General features: G+C 43.2%; 1 protein-coding gene across 3 annotated transcripts in view; it reads right to left on the reverse strand.

Moving 5' to 3' along the window:
• Positions 1-3,195: 3,195 nt before the first annotated feature.
• The window catches only part of Ganc (glucosidase alpha, neutral C), a 57,090-nt gene continuing 47,380 nt past the window's right edge, over positions 3,196-12,905 (reverse strand). For all 3 annotated transcript variants that reach the window (XM_027422118.2, XM_027422119.2, XM_027422117.2), the window contains 5 exons: positions 10,067-10,141; positions 7,225-7,338; positions 5,759-5,871; positions 4,890-4,993; positions 3,196-3,907 (listed from right to left, as the gene is read on the reverse strand). In XM_027422118.2, the coding sequence (XP_027277919.1) occupies positions 3,798-3,907; positions 4,890-4,993; positions 5,759-5,871; positions 7,225-7,338; positions 10,067-10,141 (516 nt within the window). In that variant the 3' untranslated portion in view covers positions 3,196-3,797. The remainder of the gene's footprint in view (positions 3,908-4,889; positions 4,994-5,758; positions 5,872-7,224; positions 7,339-10,066; positions 10,142-12,905) is intronic.

Raw genomic sequence — 12,905 nt, forward strand, 5'->3', positions numbered from 1 at the left:
AAAGCAGGCCCTTCTTTGCCAAATTAAGTGTTGAAGTTGCTTAAACAAAAGGCAAACTGGACTGGTACCTTTTATGGGTCCTGCCATTTCCAGGATGTTAACAGCATTAACAACATAGGCTGAATCAGAAATCAAATTAAAAGCGAAGGAGTATGCCTTAAAAACCTCTATTATTATCTTTAATTCTATAATCTGGGGGGAGCCAGGCTGGAATTGATGTAGCATGGGCTCTCGTCCCGATATCATGTAGGCCCCACAGACAGTCTTAGAACCATCAGTAAACATATTTGGGGCTCCCCCAACCGGCTGAGGCGATGTCATCCTTGGGAATATCACAGGGTGTTCCCTGAAAAAAAACTAATAATGGGTGTCTGGGATAATGGTTATCTATCCTTCTATTAAATCCACATTGTAGGATGGCCCAATCATCAACCGTGGAGCAAAGAACCTTAACTTGATGACTGGAGTAAGGCACCATAATCATATTAGGGGCCATGCCAAAAAATTGTAAGCGTTGCTGGATCCCATTTAAGGCTAACCTTGCCACTGCAGTGGGATAATGCTCAATGGATTTAGCAGGAGATATCTTAGGGTAGACCCACAGCAGCGGGCCCTCTTGCCAAAGCAAGCCTGTAGGTTGGCAGTATGTAGGAAGGATGCATAGTGTGATGGCGTGGCCTTCTCTACATCTTTGTAGGAAAGCACCTTGTAGTCCTTCCTCTACCTTTTGTAAGGCACCCCTTGCTTTAGGAGTTAACTGTCGAGGGGAATCTAAAGCTGAGTCCCCATTTAACATATTATATAAAGGTTTTAACTCATAATTTGGTAATTTTAAATAACATCTAACCCAGTTTATATCTCCTAACAGTTTTTGAAAATCATTTAAAGTTTTTAAATTATCTTTTTTCAATTTCACCTTTTGTGGGATAATATGGTTCCCATAATCTTTGTTCCCAAGTGGGTGACCATTCTCTCTTTCTGTACCTTTTTGGGGGCAATAAACAGCCCCCCTTTTAAAGCAGCTTAACTAACTTTATATAAGCCTTGTCCAACATCATCTCTTCTTTAGCAGCCAATAACATATCATTTATATAATGAAGACATTTTAGGGCAGGGAATTCTTTTCTCAGTGGTCCAATAGCCTCCCCAACATAAAGTTGACATATGGTGGGGCTATTGGCCATTCCTTGTGGCAACACCATCCATTCAAATCTTTGATCGGGCTCTTTATGATTTTGAGATGGAATGGTGAAAGCGAATCTTTCATTATCCTTGCCATAAAGGGGGATAGAAAAGAAGCAATCTTTTATGTCAATCACAATGATATGCCAGGATGCCGGCAAGGCAGACAGCAACAGCAGCCCTCGTTGTACTGGGCCCATTACCTGCGTTTGATTATTGATTGCCCTTAGGTCATGCAGTAGGCACCATTTTCCCCGATCTTTTCTTAATCATGAAGATGAGGGTGTTCCACGGGGGACACTGATGGTTTAATGTGTCCCAATGCCAGCTGTTTAGCCACAAGGACCTTTGCTGCGCTCAGTTTTTCAGAGGACAGTGGCCATTGAGGAACCCATACCGGTTCCTCTGTCTTCCAGGTAATGGGAATTCCCTCCTCAGCGGCCTCTAGGAAAAACCCAAACCTTGCCTGGGATTTCTTTGTCGTGTTTGTACTTTCTCCCTTTCTCCCTTGTAAATATTTACCTAATCCATAATCTGGATGGTATCCCATGTCCTTTATCATTTTTTTTGAGAAGTAGGGGAATATTCATTGCTCAATTTGAAGCCCATGTCTCTCAAGAGATCCCTTCCCCATAGGGAAACAGGAAGTTCCAAAACGTAAGGCTGTATGACTCCAGAGTGTCCTTTCCCATCTTTCCATTGTAACTGTCTTGTACTCATATCTGGGGCCTTTGCATAACCTAGCCCTTGTAGGTTTTGAGAAGAGGCTTGTATTGGCCAGCCTGCAGGCCAGTCCTTTTCAGCAATGATGCTCCTATCCGCCCCTGTATCCAGGACCCCTAGGACTCTTTTCCCATTTATAGTAAGCTCTAACACCGGTCTTTGATCTAAATCTAGGGACAAAAAGGCCAAATCCGTTCCCGTGGATCCAAAGCATTTTCCCCTCTCTCCCTGTCCTTTGCAGTAAAATGTTGATGCAGACTAGGCAAAAGTATCAGCTGAGCTATTTTATCTCCAGGGGAGATGGCAGTAATGCCTTTGGGGGACTCAACCATGATCTTCACTACCCCAGTGTAATCTGGATCAATTACGCCAGGATGTACCCTAAGGCCTCTCAAGGCAGTGGATGATCTTCCTAAAAGGAGCCCCACTGTGCCTGGCTCCAGGGGGACCTGAAAATCTGATTCTAACAGTCGGATCCCCATCTGAGGAGTTAGTACGAGTCTGGAGGTGGAGAGGAGGTCCAGTCCTGCTGAGCCTGTAGTGGCTCTCCTCGGTTCCTTTGATGCTGTAAGGTCAGCCACTCCCCTTGTTCCCAGCGTCTCTCCCGAGTCTCTATTGCCCCATATATTTGTGGACCCTGAGGGCAGGGGGGGCCGCTGGGCGTTTTTTGGCCAAGCGCTATTAACTTCTGCCTCAAGTGGCCTCCTGTTAATGTCTTTTACTGACCGGCATTCATTGGCCCAATGTTTCCCCTTTTTGCATTTTGGGCATAGGCCAGGCTGCCAGCGACTGAAGCCGCTGCCTCCCGTGTCATCCTCAGTCTTTTTTTCTGGGCAGTTCCTTTTTATATGTCCTGCCTTGCCACACTTGAAACAGGCGCCTGGGTTCCCCTTGGTACCTCGGGTCAGCTGAACTACCGCTGCAGCAAGGCCGGCGTTGGTCAGTGGCCCATCAAGCTCCCGGCAGATCTTGGTCCATGTTTTAATCTCTTTATGTTTGTAGGGGGTAATGGCAGACCTGCATTCCCTGAGGCATTGTTCATACACTAATTGCTTTATTAACGGCATGGCTGCCTCTGTGTTCCCAAACACAGCTCGCCAGGCCTGTGAGCCGAATTTGCTCCATCTTTATCTACAGAGGGAGCAATTAAAAGCCCCGCTTTTGTCGCGGTCCTTGTCTCCTGCTCTTGACGCGGATCCCCTGCTTACCTGCAGGAAGTTCTGGGTTCCCCGTATGGGCCACCAGATGCTGCGCCTATCTTGACCAGCAAGAAAGACACAACTCGGGAACTCTTCTTCCTGCAGTTTATTTTAGGAGCCTTGTACAATCTTCTTCTGGGGGCCCCGAGGAAACCCGACCCTCTGTTTAAAAGGCCCTTGGCAGTCCACCCCAGACTGTCACGTGGCAAAAGCAGAAGGGTCCACATACACGGAAGCAGGCCTGAAGCCCAGCCTTAGCCAGATAAGAAATTGTTCAGCACAAAGACCTCTCACCCTCGGGATGGTGGGAGGCAGAAGCCAGCGCCATCTTTTGGGCCGACAAAGCACAGCTCTCCACAACAGTGTTTGTACAGTTCATCAGTAATACATCTTTAGATGTAAAATTTGAAATCTTATTTTTGATTTTTTGAGACAAGGTCTTGTGAGATAGCTTAAGCTAGTTTTGAACTCATGATCCTTTGCCTTAGCTTCCTGAGTGCTGTGATTACAGGAATGGGCCACTGCACCCAAAATCTTCATATCTGAAATCTACTGGTCATCAGTATTCTAGACATAAGTAAAACATCATTTTTTTCCCAGGGAAGCAAATTGGATGGCAGCACAGATCTCACAGAAGGCCAGGAGGCTGGACAGTCTGAAGGCTCCCATGCTCTTCACCAGGGCACCTGTTCGTCATCTGATATGGACCTCCCAGTCATCGGTAATGCTGAGGGAAAGCTTCTCCAGACTTAGGGCCGATGCTTTAGTGTGGTATGTAAAAGCTGCAGGCTGAACCTTACCATCTAAACAGCAAGACAATTAAAAAGACATTGAGAAACCAGGAGAAAAATATCTTTCCCGGCCTCCAAATCTGATTCTTTGTCTGGTGCTCTCAAACAATGTTACACCTCACTTAGAAGAAACACTTTTATTCATGAACTCCTGTGAATGTTTTAAAACAAGAGTCTAATGGTTTGGAGTATACTCCTGGTTGCAAAGAAACTAGAAGAAGCAAAGTGATTTATTCAAGAAATGCAGGAGGTAAGGGAGGGCATAATTCTACACCCATCTCTTGCATTAGGTTCCTTAAAATGCTAAGAATTCTCCAGGGCTGAAGATGGCTGGATGGCTGTAACCTATTACAAATTAAGAAACACCTAGGATACTATTATAGGCCTTCAACAATCTCTCTCTCTCTCTCTCTCTTTCTCTCTCTCTCTCTCCCTCCCTCCCTCCCTCCTTCTTTCTCTCTCTCCTCTCTCTCTCCCTCCCTCTCTCTCCCTCCCTCCCTCCCTCCTCCCCTCCCTCCCTCCCTCCCTCTCTCCCTCCTTCTCCTCTCTCTCTCTCCTCTCTCTCTCTCTCTCTCTCTCTCTCTCTCTCTCTCTCTCTCCTCTCTCTCTCTCTCTCTCTCTCTCTCTCTCTCTCTCTCTCTCTCTCGTACATAGTTTTCTGTCTGCATGTATCCTTGTATGCCAGAAGAGGGCACCAGATCTCAATATAGATCGCTGTGAGCCACCATGTGGTTAATGGAAATTGAACTCAGGAACTCTGGAATAATAGCCAGTGCTTTTAACCTCTGAGCCATCTTTCCAGCCCTCAACAATTTCTCTTAGTAAATATTAACTGTGGGCAAAAAGACCAATTCATGACGAGAAGCTCACTCTAGGGATTAGAGAACTGACCCAGAAAGGGTAGAAATTGTCTGAGCTAAGCATAGTTAGTCAGTTTGGGAACAGAGCATCTCTTCACTGCAGATACTTCTGGGTTTACAGGACAAATGCTTACCAGATGAGCGGGTAGTCACAGAAGATGGCTTCTTCCTAAGGCCTAAGACCAAGATTTGCTCCACTATGCACTTGCTGGGATAATGACCCTTCTCATCAGCACACCTGGAAAAGTTACAAATGCTATCAGGAAAAGGAGAGGCACGGGATTTTTGATTGGTCACCAGGTCAACATCTCATCTCACAACTCCATCCTTGTGAGTTCTTCTTGTCTGTCTCTATGGAGTCATGGTCCTACAGGAGCCATATTCAGTAGGACAAAGAGATGAAAACAGGTGGTTCTATGTACCAGGGACCAGGTAATCAGCCACATCAATCTCTCTGAACCATGTGAAGGACACAAAAGGCACAGGGTGGCTTGAATATGAAAATCCAATTAAAATTAGAATAGATATCTAATTAATTGTTACATGGGGAATGAAGGTATTAATGAGTACTTAAACTAAGTAGTTTTACTTTGTAGGAATGTAGGGAAAAGAAGATGAGGACAAAAAGGAAGGTGCTTTCAGGATCAGTAATTAAAATACAAATGGCCCTCACCATTCATTTATTTAAATAATATCTTCAAGGTTTTCTATTACTTTTTTTATGAACATGAATGTTTTGGCTACATGTATGAAAGTGCACCACATGCCCTTACACACCAGAAGAGTGGGGAGGGGGTCAGACCCCCTGCAGCTGGAGTTACAGAACATATAGATGTTGGGAAGTGAACTTGGGTCCCCTTCAAGTTCATCCATGGTTATTTAACCCACAGGCCACCTCTCAAGCCACTAAATAGTAATATAAAATTTGAGCTATTCACTTACTTGAAGATGCCAAGAGGGCAGTATAATCTAAGAAGAGTCACAGCTTTGCAGCTGCCCTCACCTGTTGATCAGAACACCGGAACAGAATGAAAACCTGCGGTGTAAGAACTGGTCCTGGTGGAGGTACTGGAATGAATGGCCGTCATCAAGATACAGCTCTCCCTCAGCAGAGTCCTGCAGAGCGAATCACAAAGGATCTGATAATGGCAATATATATATATTGCCTATATATATATATATATATATATATATATATATATATATATATATAGTCATCTGAAAATCGGTGAAAAGCCTGAAAAGCTGAGTCTCCAAGCTGCACAGAGTTACACACAAGCTCCTTACACATTCAATATCCAATCACTCCTGAGTAGATAATACAGTAACATGAACAGCAGTGCTACATAAGAGGAACACAAAGAGTTAGACCTTGCAGAAGGAAAATTAAATATGAAGTATGATCAGTAATGGCTTCCGTGAAAATACTATCCCAGAATGTGACAAGAAAATTCACAGAACAGAACTAAAGTTGAAAATATCACTGTATAATAGACGAAACCAACTGTCTTTAGAAGACCTTCCTACTCAAAGTGGGAGGACCTCTTTTGTAGCCAAACATTACAGCCCTCCACATGGCAGGTTACTTATTAACAGTATTGGCTTCAGGGTGGGTCTCTAGCTTATTGCATTCATTCTGGGACCCCACATGGATCCTAGACCAGAGTTTGGCTGAAGAAGACAAGCTTCAATAAAATGCATGGAAAAGAAAACTGTAATTTACCTATTTTACAACATTAATATAAATATGCATAACTATAACAAGAATATGTATTTGGCTCTGTAAGATACTGGGATAAATGGATAAGAGACGTGTATAACACAGGTTTCACTTGGCTGAAAGTATGCTCTTGGCACTCCCAAGCCATACTCAAGGAGACTTAAGTGATTTGAGCTGCCTGATGAGAACACAGTTACTGAATGCATTAGTGTATACACCAAAGAGTTAAGACATATTATTATTATTATTATTATTATTATTATTATTATTATTATTATTATTATTTTTCAAGACAGGGTTTCTTTATGTAGCTTTGGAGCCTCTCCTGGCACTCACTCTGTAGACCAGGCTGGCCTCGAACTCACAGAGATCCACCTGCCTCTGCCTCCAGAGTGCTAGGATTAAAGGCGAGCATCAACACTGCCCAGCAGAGTGGACATATTATTTTATATCCCTCTTCTGTAGGAGACTGAGTTTCAACTACTTCAGGGGCAGGCTGCCTAATAAATGTTCTACTAATAACCTATGCCAACCTAAGAGATAGATATTACATACCCAAGAAACATATTTGCATCATTCCTTGATCTCGGAGTTCGTAAGAAAAATGTCAGAGAGGGCAGACTTCACAGTGATTCAGAATGATTCAGCCCTTGATTTTGAGATTAACATTGGAGCACTGTTTCATATGAGAGTCATTACTTTTTCATACCCTCAAAAGGCCACTACTGTAAAGAGATGGAATAGAATACCTGAGTGCTTAGAGCAAGCCGGAGTCCATATGGGGAGTCAGTCATCCAGCCTGTGGACTTGCCCACACTGGTCTTTATTGGTACCACACTTCCGCCTCGTTGAAACACTGGTATCTGCAACAGAGCAGCACTCTCAGGAATGACATACCCATACAAGGAACTTTCCAAGTAGAATTTAAAAATATTTCACAGTATGAGATCCATACTCTTTACAGATGTAGACTCAAGCAAAGAATATTTATGGGCAGAGAAATGGCAAGCATGGGAACTGTGAAATTAAAAGAAAATGGCTTGACTAAAAAATGGTTCATTAAAATTATTTACTTATTTATTATTTATAACCATTGCTTTGTGTGTATGTGTGTGTGACACATCCATGTCATGGCATGTGTGTGAAAGTCAGAAGACAACTTCATGAAGTTAATTCTCTCTTTCCACCTTTATGTGGGTTCTAAGAACTGAATTGAGGTTGTCAGGCTTGCATGACAAGCACTGAGCTAACTCTCTGGCTCCAAGTCATCCATATTTTAAAAATAAGGGCAACTGTATAAAATCGCTCTATTATCTATACGTGTCTGTCTTAGCTTGGGTTCTGTTGCTGTGATAAAACACTGACTGAAAGCAAGTTGAGGGGAAGAGGTTTATATGATCTTACAGCTTACAGTCCCTCATCAAGGGAAATCAAGACAGGAACCTGGAGACAGGAACTGAAGCAGAGATCATGGAGAAACACTGCTAATGGCTTGCTTCCAGGAGCATGTTCAGCTTCAGTCCCTATACCTCCTGGTACCACCTGCCCTGGGGTGGTACCACCCACAGGAAGCTGTACCCTCCTGCATCAATTAACAATCAAGGAAATGTCAGTCAGACTTGCTACAGGCCAATCTGATGGAAGCAATTCCTCAACTGAGGTTCCCTCTTGCCAGGTGACTCTAGTTTATGTCAAGTTGACAAAAACTAACTAGCACACTATCCTTGACTCTTTTTCATTTAAATTCTGCTTATCCTATTGGAGACCCAGAGTTACCCCTAAAAACTCGTGTTTCAACTTGATCAGAAAGGGCATTCTATTTTAGACCTTTAACATCCTTGTCAATAAAATAACAAGCACATTATTCTAGAGACATGCTAAAGAGTGGGTTTCTCTGTTTATGTAAGTGGGCCCCATAGTGTTTGCTTACACAAAGTGTTCTGTGTCTGGGGAGATGATGTGTCCTTTCTCACAGCATCTGTTCACTTTTACCCCTGCTTGTCTGGGTCAGCAGGATGACTGACTCAGTTCTGAGGCTCAGAACCTGCATCAAGGGACAGTGAAGTGAGGCTAACACCATGGCTCTGGGCATGGTCCACACCTTCCAGTCCTTTGCTATGTTTCTCTGCAGGAGAGCCTGGTAGGCTTCTTGCCTCTGCAAAGAGCTGCCCAGATCATGAGCCCTGCCATGCTGTCTGCCATGATGATAATGGACTAAGCCTCTGTCTATAAGGAAGCCTCCAAATAAATACTTTCTTCCGTAAGAGCTGCCTTGGTCATGGTATCTGTTCACAGCACCAGAACAGTGACTAAGACAAAGGGGTTAGGGCAGAAGATTATTAAGGTCTCTTCTGGACCTGAAAGTTGATGTCTGGAACTAGTTACTTTATAATGAAACCTTGGATGACAATCTGGAAAGATAACAGCACTATTCTATTAATCTTCTTCATTCTACAGGGCCCATGGTCATGTTCGAGATTCAGGGGGATGGCCACTTTGATTCTGATTTCATAAATGATATGTTCTCTTGCCTGGAGGCCCAGAGTAGCACCCCTCACTTTTTTACATTGTATTTGGCATTGCAGGGCCCACTGTCTCTGTTCTCAGTGTTACTGTTCTTAGACACAAGAGTAGATAAACAAGAAAGAGTTGTTTATTCTCAATATTCTATGCCATGAGTCAGATTTTATGTGTGTATTTTTTAACTCTTCACATATCTTAACAGCTTTATTGCTATAATTCATATGGTTCAAAATTTACAATTGGAGTATACAATCAAACCACTTCAATATGTACAGTCATGTAACCACAGACACAATCAACTGTAGAATCCTTTTAACAGTTCCAGGAGAAAACTGTGTCCTTCAGCAGTCACTCTTATTGCTTCCCAAATCCTCTCCCAAGAACAGCCCAAGGCGAGCACAATTATACTCTATTTTCTCTGTATGCACATGTATGTGTTATTATGTCAAATACTGACACCCTTGGCTTGACTTTCACAGAGATACATTATAAATAGGATGCTTGTGCCTCCCGTTCATATGTTGAAGCCCCATACATTGATGTGACTATATCTGGAGACAGGGTCATAAGGATAAGTCCTGATATGATAGGAATAGTATCCTTACAAGAACATTTCCTTATTTTATACTTATATTTATTTTATTTTATATATATATATATATATATATGTGTGTGTGTGTGTGTGTGTGTGTGTGTGTGTGTGTGTGTGTGTTGCCTATATGTATGTGTGCCTGGTCCTGTGGAGCCAGATAGAAGGTGTTGGATCACCTGCAGGTGGTTGTAGCCACCGTGTGGGTGATGGGAAGCAAACCTAGGTACTCTGCGAGAGCAATAGTACTCTTAACTACCAAGCCAACTCCCCAGCCCCATTTATAAGAACACTATCCCCTTCCTCTTCCATCACAATCACCATGCCAGGAGGACCTGAGTCAGCTGGAACTTTGATAGAGGCCTTAAACCTTTAGAACTACGGGAAGAAAAATTTCTGTTGCCTACCACTGTATTCTGTATTCTGAACAGACAAACACAGTTAAATAGGTAAAAAATAATACTCTGAAAATAACTTACAGTATCCAAGGTTACTGGAATCTTCACAGTGCACCCTCCTTTCCACTGTGCAAATGTCTTAGAGTCATACCAGACCTAAAATGTAACAGACTCTATTGAAAAGAGAATATGAGCAATCTCTCTCCTGAGAAGCCTGCATTTACCCAATGACTATGTCCTTTTGCCCTATAATAAAGCTCTTGTGCAATCCCAGGAAGGAATAAAAAGAAAGTTCAAATAAGTATAATTAAAATTTGTGGGAGAAGTTAGGAAGAACACCCCCAATGTTGTGTGTGTCTGTGTGTCTGTGTGTCTGTGTATGTTGGGTGGATGCACACGTGTATGTGCGACTTGGGATTGAACCCAAGGTCTCATGCATCCTAAGGAATTTACCACTGAAGTGTATCTTCTGCTTTCCTTACTTTTTAATGGATACAGAGTCGTATAAGGTACCCAGCCTGGCCTTGAACCCACCATGTAGCTCAGCTAGGCCTTGAACTTGCAAACTTCCTAGTGGAATTATGAGCCTGTACCACCAGATCTGATATATTCTTTTAAGAAAATCTCAGCTGGGTGGTGGTGGCACATGCTTTTAACCCCAGTACTCAAGAGGCAGAGGCAAACAGATCTCAGTGAGTTTGAAGCCAGCCTGGTCTACAGAGTGAGTTCCAGGACAGCCAGGGCTATACACAGAGAATCCCTGTCTCAAAAGGAAGAAAGAAAGAAGGAAAGAAAGAAAGAAAGAAAGAAAGAAAGAAAGAAAGAAAGAAAGAAAGAAAGGAAGGAAGGAAGGAAGAAGGAAGGGAGGAAGGGAGGAAGGAAGGAAGGAAAGTCCCAAAGCATACACAAAGCCCAGTGTTCAATCCTCAGCATAGGATAAACTTGGCATGGTGGTACTTGGGCCTGGTGGTAATTGGGCCTGGTGGTACATGCTTGTAATTCTAGGCAGGAGGATCAGAAGTTAAAGTTCATCTTAAATTTCAAAGAGAGCCTGAGATATATGAGACCCCATCTCAAAAAGAGAAGGAAGAGTAAGATACTACCAAAGGGTATGCTTGATGAACTAAAGACCATCCCTTGTCCATGTATACATCCAAAAGTTAATTACTGAACAACCTACCACAGTGCTAGGTGCTGGATCTGTGTGACAGTTAAGAACTTGGTGTGTGTGGGAGATTGAGATGATGCCTCCATGGTTCTTTTCCCCCTTTTATTTATTCTATGTGTCTTTTACATTATGTATTTTGATCCCATCCATTTTCCCATCCCTTCACATCTACCCTCTGTTCCTGCATACCCCCTCCAATAAAACAAAATTAAAGAGAAAAAATGGAAAAAATTAAAGTCTCATCATGGAAACTGCAGTGTGACATAATCGTCCACTGTCTTGTAAAAGCTTCATGCTTGTGTAGGGAGAGACCCCTATGCACCTGTGTCGCTGACCATGCCGTTTGGGCATGGCCACAGGTGCGGAAGGTTCTAAGGTGCCTGTGGGATAAGGATCGGAGGAGAGGGGCACTTGGCTCTCTCTCACCGGGTTCCGGTTGGGTCTTGGAGAGCTGCTGAGATTGGATTCCCCGAGTGCCAACCTGGGTCATCGGTTCCTCATGTCAGTGAGTTCCCCTTAATAAATTAACCATCTATATCCATATTCCGTGTACAGTTACCTTCCTTTACATGCTTGAGCTGGTGACATGTTTCAGAAAGTAAAGGTAAAGACTGGATGTCTGAATTTGCTCCCCAGAACCCACATAGAGGGGGAAGGAGAGAACTGATTCCACAAAATTGTTTTCTGATCTCCACCTGCATGCTGGGACATGTGTACATGCCCCATCATGTGCACACACAATAAATAAACCAACTTAACGCTTGTAACTGTAAGGATAACTCTTTCCGCCAAGCCACCTGAGCCCTGACACCATGTGGGTGCCCAAAATAACACACAGAGTCTTGTATTAATTACAATGCTGCTGGCCAATGACTATGATTTCTTATGTGCTATCTCTGTCTTAAGTATCAACCATAATTATTAATCTATATATTTTATAAAGATTTATCTGATTAAGGATGCCAGCGACAGCATGTGTACTCTATTGTTGGGCTCACATGGCGGCTCCCCGAGAAGAGAGGAGGAGGAAGAGGAAGAGGAGAGCAACTTCCTGATTGTTCCTGCTTATTTTCTGAGTCTGCCTGCTATGTCACTTCCTGCCTAGATCACAGACTTTTTACTACATTTCCCAGAATTCTCCTTGACTCCTAGTCCCACCTATCTTCCTTCCCTCCCTATTGGCCAATAGTACTTTATTTATCAACTAATAAGACAAACATATACACAGAAGGACCTCCTCCATCATGTAACCCTAAGTAAGATGAAAGAGAGGAAACAAAACAAAGGAAAGGAAAGCATACAGCAAACAAACCAAGCACACACAAGGCAGGAGGAAAGAAGAAACAGACTTGGAGGGAAACCCAGGGGAAACTTGATTACTCCCTCAGCATTGCTTTTTTGGGGAGTGACAATATGAGATTCGGAGACAAGGTCCTAAGTTTTATCTGGGAGCCCTAGCAAAGGAGGTTAGTTGCTGAATTACCGAAAAGAGTCCCACAAAGTAACTGGGTGGAATAAATCCTCTACCTTAAAGCCACACCCCCATCTCCATAAGGACCTCATACAAGTCAAAGTGTGAAAGCAAATCCTCCCTGAGGTTGTCACCTACTCATCTTCTCCATCGTCCCCCCATTAAGTTACAGTCATGACTGCTGAAAACCTACAGTCATCTGAGGCAAATTCACAACTGCATGCTGGAGCAATCTCTTTCCCAAGAGAAATGCAGGCATGAGAGCTAAGAGACACAAGATA

The sequence above is a fragment of the Cricetulus griseus genome, chromosome 6 (genome assembly GCF_003668045.3).
Source record: "Cricetulus griseus strain 17A/GY chromosome 6, alternate assembly CriGri-PICRH-1.0, whole genome shotgun sequence".
Classification (NCBI taxonomy): Eukaryota; Metazoa; Chordata; class Mammalia; order Rodentia; family Cricetidae; genus Cricetulus; species Cricetulus griseus.